The sequence below is a fragment of the Haliaeetus albicilla genome, chromosome 11, assembly GCF_947461875.1.
Source record: "Haliaeetus albicilla chromosome 11, bHalAlb1.1, whole genome shotgun sequence".
NCBI lineage: Eukaryota > Metazoa > Chordata > Aves > Accipitriformes > Accipitridae > Haliaeetus > Haliaeetus albicilla.
The window spans coordinates 19,800,156-19,813,498 of NC_091493.1; the positions used below are offsets into that span (position 1 = coordinate 19,800,156).

Here is a 13,343-nt window from a genome sequence, read left to right on the forward strand (position 1 = left end):
TACGTTCGGGTATTAACTTTAATACAAAGAAGGCGATTTGCATAACACCTCCAGCCAGGGCATCGATCCCATTGAGCGCTGAGGGGGCTGCCCCGCAGGGGGCGGCCCCGCCTCCGGAAGGGAATACCTGCCGCAAGCTCCCATCGCCCCGCTTCGGACCGTGACAGCCAGAGTGAAACATCGCACTCACGCCCTTTCCGTCCATTAGCTCTTGTGTCAGTACTGCACTAACGGCGCTGATTAATTAACGCCCCGGACGAGGCGACGGGGTTGTACCCGGCAGCGCGGGCGGAGGCTGGGCTCGCCCCGTCCCCGCCGTCTCCCTAGCCCCGCCTCCCTCCGCACTAGCCACGCCCCCGCACGAGGTCTTCTGTCCCTACCGGCCACCGTCGGCCGCGCTTGCGCGGCGGAGGCGATGGCGGTGGCCGGGCTTCGCGGTGTCCTCTGGCAGCGGGCGGCCGCCCGGCTGTGGGCGGCGCGGGCCGCCGCGGCGGCGCCCTCAGGGGCGCGGGCGGGTGAGCGAGCGAGTGGGGAGGCGGAAGCGGGGGGGCCTCGGCCGGCGGCGCGGCGGGCGTCCTCGGGGCGGCGGGCCGGTGACGCCGGGGTGTGAGGGCGGCGCGACCTCCCCGGCCTGGCTGCGGCTGCCGCTGCCGGCGGGGCCTGCGCCCACCCTGCCTCGTCGCTCTCCCGCCAGCCTCGGAGATGTCCAAGGACCTGATGCCCGGGCCGTACCCCCGCACACCGGAGGAGCGGGCAGCCGCCGCGAAGAAGTACAACATGCGGGTGGAGGACTATGAGCCCTACCCCGACGACGGCTTCGGGTGAGCGGGGGCGGGGGGGGGTCCCCGTGGCCCTGCGGCCGGGGAGCAGGCCAAGGCCAGCGCCTCCCGGCTTTGGGGCGAGGTGTTGCGGGCTGGTAGTCCCTGCTGCATGCCTGCGGGTGCTGTGCTGTGAGCTTAGCTTAGTGCTTTGAAGGCACACGTCAGTGTTTTAAAACAGGAGAAATGGAACGAGTTGGAGGCCCATGTGAATAAAATGCTGTACGAGAGACTTCATATGCTGTTGTAACGCAAGGCTAAGAGGGATGAACTGAAAGCCATCTCTGGAATAAAGATTTCAGGAGGTGTCTAAGTGTTGGGGAATACTTTGTCATGTGCAAAATGCAAGACAGCTAGGGTTCTGTATTTCAGTTAAGCTTGCATTTTCTTCCCACTACTATAGTGTTCCTCAAAGTGGCCTTTTTGGGCTACTTGTTACAATGCCTGATATCAAGGTGATGATTGTTGTGCTAGTTGCATGCATGCATTTAAAACATCTATATGCATAGGAGTTATAAAAATAAGGTAAGGTTTAAGTTTTCCATTTCCATAGGCCTACCCTATAGTGTCATGTACAAAATTTATCTAAATTAATACAGACATCTTGTATATTTGGTTTTTTGTCTTTCTCACAGGTATGGTGACTATCCCAAGCTCCCTAATAAGTCTTTCCATGAGAGAGACCCCTGGTACCAGTGGGACCAGCCAGACATGAGGCATAACTGGGGAGAGCCGGTAGGAATGCTAGTAGCGCTTTTCAAGCTGCTAATCAATGCTACTGTTATTAAATACTGATGTGCATGTCTTCTTAGTGCTTTCTGTTTAATTTTTTCTGTGATTGCATCCCCAAGTGCAGGTGTGTGTTGCCTATGCAAGCAGGACAGTCAGCTGGAGGGAAATGTAGGCTATGGCCATCAGGGTAAATATTTTGAAAGTTCTGAGGAATGTTAACATCTTATTACATTTGAGGAGGGAGACTTTACAAACTTAAGTTTCTCTGTAGGAATAGGAAAGTGTCATCCATTTTCTTTGCCTGATCTGACTCAGTATGAGAGCTTAGTTCAGAATCATTTGGCAAAGAAGCCATTGTTTTAGTAAAGTCCTCTTAGTACAACGGAAGTAGCTATTGCTGCTTTATTACTCCAAGGTTGTTTTGGGATAGAATACAAATAAGGAGGCTTTCTCTGAAGAAAGCTTGCAAGATATCCTTAAGACAAATGGATGAATAGAGCACTTACGTTAACTTTCAAACTTTCAAAATCTGAGTTCCTCAAACTCCTTGTCAGGAGTAACTTTTCAGTTAGTGCATGGTCTTTCTGTGAATGACTGCAATCTAACTGTGATTACTGAACTTGGTAATTGACTTGAGCTCTCCTAAAAGTAGAGATTATGTAAGCATGGGTATGTAATATACCAGAGCATCACAGCTCTAGAGTACTACAGTAAAGTGCATGTTGTAATAACTGTAGAAGCACATGAAAAATACCCACAGTGACTCTGTGTTGCTGTCGTGCTTGGTACAGGAAGGCTTGTATAGGTACCTTTGCAGATGGGTTGGCAGTGGGGACCAAGCAGAATATACTGGTGCATCCCAGGTGTCAGGAGATGCCTCTGTTTAGGCAACCGAATTCTGCTCAGTTTGGCTCTCGGGGTTTGATAGCCAGTGGCTCTGTGTGCAAAGAGGAAGGCTGGGGAGCTAGAGGCAGTACTTGAGCTGCAAATTGAGTTCTCTGCTTTCGTTAATGTGAAAGGAGACTATAGGCAGAACGTGCTTGGGACTTCCCTATGTATATTTTAAGGCAGAAGCTTAAATGCCCTTCTGCTTCAATCAGGAAGGGCATTAGCTTGCTACCAGCCCTGCTCTTGTGGTAACAGTGGCAGGTGCTCTACCTGTTTTGAGGAACCACCTTCCAAGTGGCAGGTAGTTGCTGCTTTGTTTGAAATAACACTGCTCCTTCTGTTTGGGTGTGTGACTGAACTTCCATAAATGAGGGTACTCATTTGTACCATGCCTTTTCAACAGTGCTGGGGAGCAAATCTAAGGTGGAATGATTATGTATATAAATAAAAGCTGCTGCTATCCTGTAATTAAGCATATTGTCTGGTATAAGTATAGGATGGCATTTGGACTCCTGAGTTTTACTGTAAGTGACAACTTGCTGTGACTGTAGGTAAATCACTTAATCTCCTCTGTGGCTTTATCTCCACCTGCGAGGTGAAGATGAAACAACTTATGGCAGTTTTGTGAGTGTTGTAAAGCACCTCTTCCCTTGATAAAAGCAGCTTGAGCACTTTTGGTAAATGTGCAGCCATTTTCTTTTGTTCTTTAGATGCACTGGGACTTTGACATGTATATTCGGAACCGTGTTGATACATCCCCCACTCCAGTTCCCTGGCACACCATGCGCAAACACTTCCTTATCTTTTTGAGTACCATGCTGATCATGTTTGGTCTTGGAGAGATCTTTCCAGCTTACAGGCCTGTGGTGAGTGGCATACTTGGGTAAAGGGAGGAAAACTAGCTGTGTTTCTTGTCACTGCTGATGCCCCTAAGAATGGTTTGACTGAAGCTAAGTGATGAAGGTGAATGCAAAACCCTGCTGCTGGCAGGGGATGGGCCAAGGGATGTTCTGCAGCCTCATCCAGCCCGAGTTGTTCTGTTGACTGGCTTGGCTCAGCTCACAGGTTCTGTTTCGTAATGAGCAGTTCCTGTTTATGGGGAACTAATTTTAAGCTATGCTTCTTACAGTATCCCTTCTTTGGTTTAGGTATTCTCCTTCTGTGTGTGCATCTGCTTGAGGAAGATGCTTTATCTCTTCTCTTGCCCTGTGTTTTTTAGTTATATCTCATGATCTGGATTGTACTTCAGAAAAATATATCTGACTATACAAACAGCTTTTGCAATATATCATCCTCATGCTGTGAGATGAACTGTTGGTTAAGATCAAATGCAAGACCACCTTGATGTTTCTGCTAAAGGACATGGGTTTATAAAAAGAACTCTGTCTCTGAATATACTTCCCTTGTACTCTACTATTCCTGCTGAAGCACTTAAGAAATAGACATTTGTTGTAAATGACAAGCCTTGATTTGGGGAGGTGGGATGGGATGAGACATTTTCCTCTTACCCCTTAATTTGCTTGGTGAATGTGGTGAATTTGCCACTCTTTATCTCTCCTTGTAGGGACCGAAGCAATATCCCTTCAATGACCTGTACCTGGAGAGAGGAGGAGACCCCAATAAAGAGCCACCAGTGGTGACGCACTATGAAATCTGAAAGTTGAAGTGCTCTGTTTCTCCTGTGTCAGCTCTGCTGGGGATGGCATCTTCTCTAGCATTCACTGTGGCATATAACACTTGTTCTTCAATGTTCAACCACTAACTCCAGTGAAATATATCAATGATACCTACTGTGCTAGTTGTCTTCTGTTGGTTTGAGAAGGCTGAACAATGGCCAGTGAAATTGAATGACCTTTGCCTTTTCTCTAAATGGGCTAGTATCTGCGGGGCAAAGTTCTGAGTGCAGTCTAGGACTGCTGCTAGTTTATGTACTTTGTGCACAAACATTCCTTAGCTAAGCCTGTTTATGCAGATATTGCTTGTTATCAAGTGGCTTACTGCAAGTGCTGCTTGGAGTTGAACTAGTGTCATCATTTAATGTGAAATGATGGGCAGAATCAGACTGGCAAGTGCCAGTGCTTGGAAGTCTCATACCTTGTGAATAACTGTCTGTCCTCACTGGGATTTGGCTTTGATCTCTTCCTGGTCTAGATGCCCTCTTAAGTGAAGCTTGCACAACCAGTAGGGAGCACTAGTGAGGCACGGAGCCTTGCAGTGTATAGCTTGAAGCTGACAGAAGAGCTGTGGGCAGCAGTGGTACAAAAAGGCCAATGAGCAAGTCCAATTCTGGCCAGACCTGTTCTGCTGTGCCTGGGCTGTGGTCCGAGAGCATGGATGCCCACGTTGCTCCTGTGTGGCCTGAGCTTATCCACCAAGGTTGGAGTTATGCCTGACCCACAAAGTCTGCCTGTCTTTCTGCAAACCACGGGTGTATGACCTCCTATGGCTTCATCAACTGTTTTCTTGGGACAGTTATACATACAATTTTATTAAGGTCCTAGATTTGTCCGGCTCCACTCTTCCTTTAACATAAGTTTTTTTCCCCCCTTTGTTACTGGAGGAGACAGTACCTTCAGTACTGATTTACAGTGGAAGTTTTCTCAACTCCCCTATGCTATGTCTTAGACTGTGCTGTTTGGCTGCAGGAGTGGGTGATCACAGAAGGCTAAGGGCTTGGGCTGTTCTGGGTGCTTCCTATAAACTGGATGGTGTGCTCTGCTTTCCATGCCCTGTCATGACTCATAGTTTTGTGCCTTAAGAGAAGCAGGTGTTTGAAGATGGTGATTCATGATTTTTCAATCTATAAAGATTTTAAACCCCAGATGTAAAAGACACTTAGCTTGATCACTGTGTAGGGGTTTCTATAAGGGTGTTATGTTCAAGGGAATTACATGATTGAATGCTAGGACATACAAATATTTATATGTAAATAAACCTAACCTCTTTGGAGGTGCTGAATGATCACCATTCCTCCTGGTTTTTGTAAGCTGTCGCTTTCTCTTTTAGGTACAGAAATGCTTGCTTTTAAATTATGGACAATGATGTTTTGCCCCAGAAGGGTTTCTAAAGTATTTTTTGAGCTGTGGGGACCTAGAAAATGAACTCTGTTACAAAGTATTATGCAGGGGAAAATACTTGTTAGGAGTACTTGAGTAAGAATTGCCATCCACTGCAGTTATGTGACAGCACTATATACAATGTTGTGAGAGTTGTTAAGAGTCTTCAAGTAAAATTAAAACAATCATAGCAGTAACAGGAACCTTATTTTAGTGTATGTAAAATGATAATGCAGCAGTTGCACAGAGGCAGGTTGCAGTCCATCCCACTTACTGTACTGCATACCACAGGGCTGCCCTGCCCCAGCATTGTTCGCTGCCTCCTCCTTTGGGGAGTTTCACACCCAGTCTGTATCTAACCGGTAACTTGATGGTGTTATTCATCATTGGGAAGGCATAATAGGTTGGGCAGAGAACATGGCTCGGAAATCCTTAAAAATGGGGTTTGTAGTGTAGGCAGATTTTCTCAAAACAGGAGAGAGGTGACGGAAGGAGGTCTGGGCCCTTCTGCGTTTGTTGGGGCTTTTCTTCCTGGCAGCTAAAATGCTTTCAGGAATATATTTTCCTAAGCTGTGTGCCTTTCCCTCTGCGTGCCCTCTCAGGAAGGCTTGAATCTGTAGCTGAGGCAAAGCTCTTCCGAGAGGGGTGACTTCAGAGGCAGCAGACCCCAGCTCTAGCTACGGTGTTCCTTGCCCTCCAGCATGAACCATTTCGGACTAGTGGATGGAGCGTATTCAAGTATCTTAAAAACAGGAACTGTGCCCAACAGTCTTCTGGCTTGGGAGCCCCGTGCTCAGCCCGGGCCGCTGCTGAGGCCCCCGGTCGCGGACGCCCCGAACCTGGGCAGGAGAGACTAAAAGCAGCCTCTCCGCGCCCCCCTCCCCGGTTCGGGACACACCCGCGGGCCGGTAGTGCCTAGAGCCTAGACCCCGCAAGGGGATGGGCTCCCGCCCCCTCGCCGGCGGTGACGGCTCCCGCCCTACGCGGCGGCCCCGGGGCCGTCGGCCGTACGGTAGCTGTGAAGGCTCCCGCCGGCGCCTGCGCAGGCGGGGCGGGCGCCATGGGCGGGGCTACGGGCGGTGCTTCGCGGGCGGGGGCTTTTCGGCTCCCGGCGGCCACCGTCGCGAGGGCTCGGCTGCGGGAGCCGTTCGGGCTTGGGTCGGCGGCGCGGCGGGGACGGCCAGCGAGCCGGTAAGGGCCGCCGGCGGCTTCCCCCTCCCTCCTCCTCCGCCGCCTCTGAGCCGCTCGGCCTGGCGCGGGCGGCTGCTCCTGGCCCGGCCCTCGCGCCTCTCAGGCTCCGCCACCGGCGGCAGGGGCCCGGGAGCCGCCCCGGGCCGGGCCGGCCCAGCCCCGCCTGCGGCGCCGCTGCCCTGCCGCGCCCCGGGGCCGGACCCCTTGACCCCGGCGCCCTCCCCCAGCCCTGGCCTGCTTTTCTGCCCTGCTGGTCCCGGTGTCGCTGTGCCGGCTCCGTCCCCAGGTCCCGTGGCTCCGTCCCGACCCTTCTGCCCCGGGAGCCCCGGAGTTCGCTTCCCCTCCGCCGGTGGGCCGGCTTCTGGGCAGCGGCAGGCGGGGAGCGCTTGGGGGGGGGGGGGGGCTAGGCTGTTTGACCCGGGCCGCGGAGGGGCCTCTGGCGCAGCCGAGAGCCTGTTCTGTGACAGCCGGTGTCCGAGGCCAATGCTTTCTTCCCAGACCTTCCCTCTTTTTGACTATCACACGGTGTAACGCCGTTGTGCGGAGCAAGCTGGCTAGGTACGTGTGTACACACTGCCGTCTGCATAGTGCTGTGGCACTTAGCAATAGCTTTTGAAAGTACTTGGAGCACAGGAAGTTTCTTTATGTACCATGGGAGCTGTCATGGAGGAATGTGCTGAGCCCTGCCCTGCAACAACCCCGCCTTGCAAACGCCAACGATTAGCTGAGATTAGTGTCTCTGTGCCTTCTGTAATCGGGGTTTATAATAAGAATTTATGAGAACAGCCTGGCTATCGGACATTGGGCAGCTGTGAAGGGAGAGCGTCAGAGCAATGCAAAGGGAAGGGGCAGTACAAACATTTCAAATCGATGCTGGGACGTTTACGTCTTAACGCATGTGTCATGGCTGTGAGGCCTTTTTCAATTCTTAGGGTGGCTGCTTGTCACACGGGTGACCTTGGACAAGTCTTTTCTGTTCTGCCCAAGTTTCACCTTTAGCTAAGGGAGATCAGGCTATCAGCTCCTTTGTGTGCTGTGCTGGAAGTCCAGTATCAGCAGGAACTGTTCAAAGAGGAATGGTTGGGTGCCCAGTGGTGGGAGGAGGATTGGGGAAATTGGTAGGAGGGGATTTCTGATTGACAGTATTTGGGTGGTACAAGAGAGAGAAGGCCTTACTAGAGTGATACCTGGGATGATTATCATGGCAGCTTTGAGGGTCAATTAGCTGATACAACAACCACAGTCTTTTAGGATATATTCTAAGCCACAAGTATTTCAAGTTAGTGTAGGTGAGGAATTTTTGCCTCTGTCAGCATTGCCTGCATGGTCTGTCATGGTTTAAGAGCATGTGCTTTTGCTTTTCACTGTTTAGGTGCGTGCTCTCTGTTTCCCAGTGGTGGGGAGTGCTCTGACCTGCCCGGTTTTGCTTTGCAGACAGTGTTACCTTTTAAGGACACTGTGCAGGAAACCATGGCAGGGGGAGGCTGTGGGGAAATGCTGCTTCTGTCCTGTGGCTCCCTTTGGGGCTGAGGTTTGTTAATAACGTTAGCTCTGTAATCGGATGTCAGTAGAAGGAGCAGGAATTGTCATGATTAATTAATTAGAGGTCCTGAGAAAAGCATGAGCTTTCTCAGGAGTCTTAGATGCTATTTTGGGAGATGACACCATGTGGCAATGGCTCCCTAAAAATTCTCCTATGGAAGAGTCCGATGTTTGTGAATTTTTCTCAGGCAGCCACAAGAGGTTGCTAAAGAAGGGCTTTTTCCGGCTTTAAGGATTGTTGAGTCCTGTCCTGGATACGGACATGCACAGTGTATAGAACAATCACTTCTCTAAGACTAAGACTCAAATCAGGCTTTTTTTTCCATTCCAAACTCAGAGCCAACTGATTTAAGGAGGAGGTGCTGCTGCATCCCTGCAGAACCTCAGCTGTAATGGAGCCAAACTGGTAGGAGGTGCTTAAGAGATGGTGTGATACTGTGATCTTGGCTTCTTATGCATCTCCTGTGGGCCTTCTCAAGTCTGTTGGCGCTACTGCTGCCTTGCCTTGAGGATCAGGGACACAGTGTACCTGTTCAATACCTACAGTTGTTCTGTTGATATTGAGCCACTCTAAATGGTGCCTTGTTTGCTTTCCTATGTCTGGGTGAGTTATCACAGCCAAGACACTTTACCTTCACGTTCTGTCCTGACTTAAATTTGTGAAAAGAGAATAGTAACATTGACTTCCTTATGCAAAATGCTCTATTGACAAGAAAAGCTGACAATTGATCAATACTGTTCTGCACATTTTTTGTGGCTTGTCTTTGTTTGTGTGTTGAATGGAAATTGTGCTGGCCATGCAGTCAGTCCAGCACAGAGGGTAAGGAGTGGGAGCTTGTACCATTCACCTGGCTAAGTTTGTGGTGGTTGTGCTCTTCATTGCTTCCTTACCAGTTAATTTACTAGAGGGAAGAAGTCTCTTGGCCACTGTCTAATAATGTTCACAGGGGAGTTACCCTCTCAAAAGCCAAGAAGCATTGAGGCCTGTATGTACAGCCAGCTCCTGCAATTGATGGATTGTAACTGGAGGAGGAAGAGACAAGAAAGGGACTGGTAAGGAACATACCAGCTGTCCTGCTCCCCCACATCAGTGGAGTCAAGTGGTGCTTTGTGCAGTAGGCTGTTGCCAGCAGGCTCACCTGACTCCTCCTGGGGATGTTTTCATTGAATAGAGGAGACCCAGACAGTGTTCGTGCGCTAGTATGGGAGACAGATGAATAGGCACTGGAACTTCTTGGCAGAGAGAATGTGATGGAGCCCTAACAAGTACTCTGCAAATTGTGTGCTGGAAGATAGGAAAGTGAGCTTTAGAGGTCTGTTACGGTGATGCGGAGATGACCTTTCCACCTCTGTTCCTGGGCTGCACGAGAAAATAGTTGCACTTGTCTTATCGTACAAGAGTTCTGTTCACTGGGCCTCAGCTAAGTTGGGACAAGGTTAATGTGAGAACAGCAATAGGCACTTCAAGCTTTGGGAGATACTACTGCAGACTTATGCTAAAAAGCATTAATTAAATTCTAATCAAACAGCATGTCCTGATAGGGCTGGGAGAGAGAGAGGATGTCCTTAGCTTCAGCCTGGCTGTGGAGAAGAAACCCTTAAAAGAGTGTGGAGTTATTACCCAGGAGGTCCAAGCCCAATAAGTAATACTGACCAGATTTCCCTTTGTGTGGGCCTCAGGAGGCCATAGCTTCATATAAACCACAAGATGACAGAAGGCTTTTTCAAAACTGGTTTGGTTTTTTTGGATGGTTTGGCCAGACAGTGGGCTGGCCACAGCAAGCTACCTTTATGAACTTGGTTACAAATAAACATCCATACTCTGGCCTGAGTAAGCCCTGCATCTGGAGAGGGCCATGGATGCAAACTGTGGTTTAACTGTCAGCCCAGCTAATGCAAACAGTGTCAAGTAACCAGGAAAGGTTAATCACAGCGAACTGGCAGGATGCACAGTGTTTTGCTGTGCTGCCTGCTGACAGTTTACTTTATTCAGCATGATATCATCTGAGTGCATAGTTAGCAGCTCTGTTTAGCTAGAGTTAAAAGACTGCACTGCAACCAAGCTTGAAAGGTTTAGGAACCACTTATGAGAGTGACCTCGCTAGCCTGTGAATGATATGTCCACACATCATTTGTGTTACTGACATGCCTAGAAGGCCTGGGCGTAGTCTGGGATGGAGAAGTGCTGGTTGCTTTCTCCTCAGCAAGAACGGGATCCTACATGGAACAATAATTTGTATTTATATTCAGTTGTGCAACCTCCTGGCTGTCTGCTGTTGTTTGACTTGCAATTATCCCACTACATTAATGCCCAGCTAATCTCTCTCCAGTGACATGGGGAAGTTGTGTTCCCATTTTACAGGTGTCAGTTGATCTATCCAGAGCAAATAAAAAGAACTGTTGTCAGAGCTGAGATTGAAACCCAGCAGTTACTTCTGGATGTCTTCTTCTCACCTTCTACCATTTACAAACTCAAGCAGGAAGTCAAATGATTTTTTTCCTTTCACTTCTCAGAGGATGAGAACAAAGTACATTAACTGAATTGGCAGGTGATAGCATTGCACTTCGTTTTCTGTTGCCACGTCACTTTTCTGCTTGGAATTTACCCTGCCCTGAGATTCATTCTGCTCCCTTTTTGCCTATGTATATACTGGCATCAGCTTGTTCAGAGACAGCAACTAGTGCTTTGCAAATACATTTGTTCAATATCTGCAGCTGATTTAAACCAGCCTGGACTGAAGACTTGAGTATGTTGCTTAATTTAGATCCCCTTCCTTTCACTGAAACTCTCCTGTAATTGGGGTTTATGAAAAAGAGAGCTATATATGAAAGAAAATCTGGGATCAGACAGCTGGGATTGTTTGGATTTTTTTCATGAATTCTAAAATACCCTAATTCATTCCTGTGAAACTGTATTCACTAGCTCAGGAAGTAACAAGTAACATCTCTCTATTGTGAGCAATTTGTTCATGCGGTACCTTCGTAAGGGGGATATTTTGTTACTGGTGTGATTATTTTTGTGATGACTTTATCTGGCTATTGTAACCACTGCGTGAAATTTCTTCTAGAGCCTAGAAAATGAAGCTAAAGGAAATCGAGCGAACAGCTGTCCAGGCGTGGAGTCCAGCAAACCACCACCCCATTTATCTAGCAACAGGTAAAGTTCTTCACAATTTGTGAAGATTAAAGTATGATTCACAGAGAGATTTTATGTAGAGTTGTATTGGCTTTGACTTTCAACAATTCCCACTTTAATAATCCCTGGAAAACTTACAAGCAACATACCAAAAACATTGCAGCCTTAATTTTTTTTTTTAAGTGACCTGTAGAGGTCTATTTGTATGCCCAGCTTTGACACCTTAAAGGCCAGTGATTTTTTCAAAGGGTGAATACATGGCTTTTTTGATCTAACTCTGATTAAGTCTGTATGAACTCCAACACGTGCTTGCTATAAAAATTAAAACAAAATAAGGTTGGTTACTTGGTATGTCTGTGGAAAAAAAAAAATTCATTGTAATTGTGTTCATTTAAGCTTACTTTTACTTTGTTGGTCTTCAGACACTATCGCATGGTTTGACAATCAAATAATAGAAATCCCTTCTTTCTAAAGTTGCATGTTTCAGTTATCATTCGATTTTCAATATTTCTGCAAAACCTTAAATTTGCATTTTGTTGATATTATTCATTATTCACTATTATTATAATAATTTTATTTCCTGAAGCACAAGGTCGGCTTGTTCACTGTGTTGGCAGTGGGTGAGTTCAGTGTCTGTGTGGAACCAACAGCTTGGGTTATCTGCCCAACATGAGAACTAGTCAGCTCTGTCTCCTGCCTGGGTTGTGCAGTGCTGCTGTATTGTTTTCCTTTTTTTTTTTCAGGGGTGACTGTCAAAAGAAAGTGACAGAAGTTCGGCTGTTGCCTTAAAAGCAACATTACCATTTTTGGGGTAGATAGTCTGTTTCTCTAATAAGGACAGATTTTTAGTTGGACCAAAGGTCTTGGCTTCAGTCTGCTTTAGACCACAAACTGCATAGTTTCATAATTTGTACTGCTTTTTAATAGTCTCTTGGGCACTTTCCATGCCATAGGCTGTTACAAAGCACCTCTGTGGTAATTGGGTGACTCTTTGCCTGGCAGTGTCCCATTAGGCAATATTAAATCTACTTTTAGCTTTTATTCTGTAAGCTAGGGAGAAGGAAGGAAGCCACCACTGTGTGACTGCTAGCTGTCCGTGGGTTGTTGGGGAGTGTTTAGTTGGCTAAGGCTGAAGAACTTTTGCTGTAGACGAGGTTTAGAAGGCTTGATCAAGACATATGGTTGTGGTTGAGGAGCAGTATACAAAAGTATTTGGGATCATATGTGTAGTGGGGTTTCATGATGCGACTGCATTTGTAATTTAGATAAGGGCTTCATATCAGAAGATGTGGCTGCTTGGAAGAGGGTATATGAATTATATTTATCTCAAGAGAGAAAGGTATTTGCACAGCACTGACCCTAATGCCCAGAATTTCTTGAAGAAGTTCTAATTTATTTCAAAGTCTTTGTCATAATTGTTGGTTCCTCTTTCTGAGGTATTCAAACATGTCCTTTCCTTGAACGGGCACAACCAAGGTTGTGTTGACTATCAAGAATAGGTTTCCAGTGCATTGCTCTTTTTGTATCTTGTGCTCTTGAAAAAAGAGCCCACTTGTTTTGCCCTTGTATTTCTGCTAGGAACATCTGCCCAACAACTGGATGCATCCTTCAGTACAAATGCCACCTTGGAGATATTCGAGGTTGACTTCAGGGATCCTTCCCTGGATATGAAGCAGAAAGGAACGCTTCCTGCCTCAAACAGGTACTAGACACTCATACTGACGTATCAATCAGTGAAGCTGGAAAGGGCTTTTCTGTACAAGAAAGGAGAGGAGGAGATCATATTTTGGGGGTATAAAGTGATCTTTTGGGTCAGTTGACCTCCATCTTCAAGAATTGAATATTTTTGTTGACACAAATCATGTTGGGTGTAAAAGTACAGCAGTTGGACCATTGTAGAAGGCTGAAAGGACTTATATGGTAGTCAGTCAGAATCATTCCATATCATGTGAATTTGCTGGAGCTAATGATTTGCAATAA

General features: G+C 47.5%; 2 protein-coding genes across 7 annotated transcripts in view; both read left to right on the forward strand.

The window, feature by feature from the left end:
• Nucleotides 1–358: 358 nt before the first annotated feature.
• On the forward strand, nucleotides 359–4,229 carry NDUFB8 (NADH:ubiquinone oxidoreductase subunit B8). The gene is made up of 5 exons (XM_069796509.1): nucleotides 359–515; nucleotides 695–821; nucleotides 1,454–1,553; nucleotides 3,149–3,304; nucleotides 4,003–4,229. Exons 1-5 carry the CDS (start codon nucleotides 416–418, stop codon nucleotides 4,093–4,095), a joined length of 576 nt encoding a protein of 191 aa, XP_069652610.1. The 5' UTR covers nucleotides 359–415; the 3' UTR covers nucleotides 4,096–4,229.
• Nucleotides 4,230–6,564: 2,335 nt separating this feature from the next.
• Nucleotides 6,565–13,343, forward strand: part of SEC31B (SEC31 homolog B, COPII coat complex component) — a 36,116-nt gene continuing 29,337 nt past the window's right edge. For 4 of the 6 annotated variants that reach the window (XM_069796505.1, XM_069796506.1, XM_069796507.1 and 1 more), the window contains exons 1-3: nucleotides 6,565–6,685; nucleotides 11,296–11,384; nucleotides 12,942–13,065. In XM_069796505.1, the coding sequence (XP_069652606.1) occupies nucleotides 11,306–11,384; nucleotides 12,942–13,065 (203 nt within the window). In that variant the 5' untranslated portion in view covers nucleotides 6,565–6,685; nucleotides 11,296–11,305. Of the gene's footprint in view, nucleotides 6,686–7,183; nucleotides 7,244–11,295; nucleotides 11,385–12,941; nucleotides 13,066–13,343 lie in introns of all 6 variants that reach the window. The other 2 variants (XM_069796503.1, XM_069796504.1) reach the window with 2 other exon arrangements.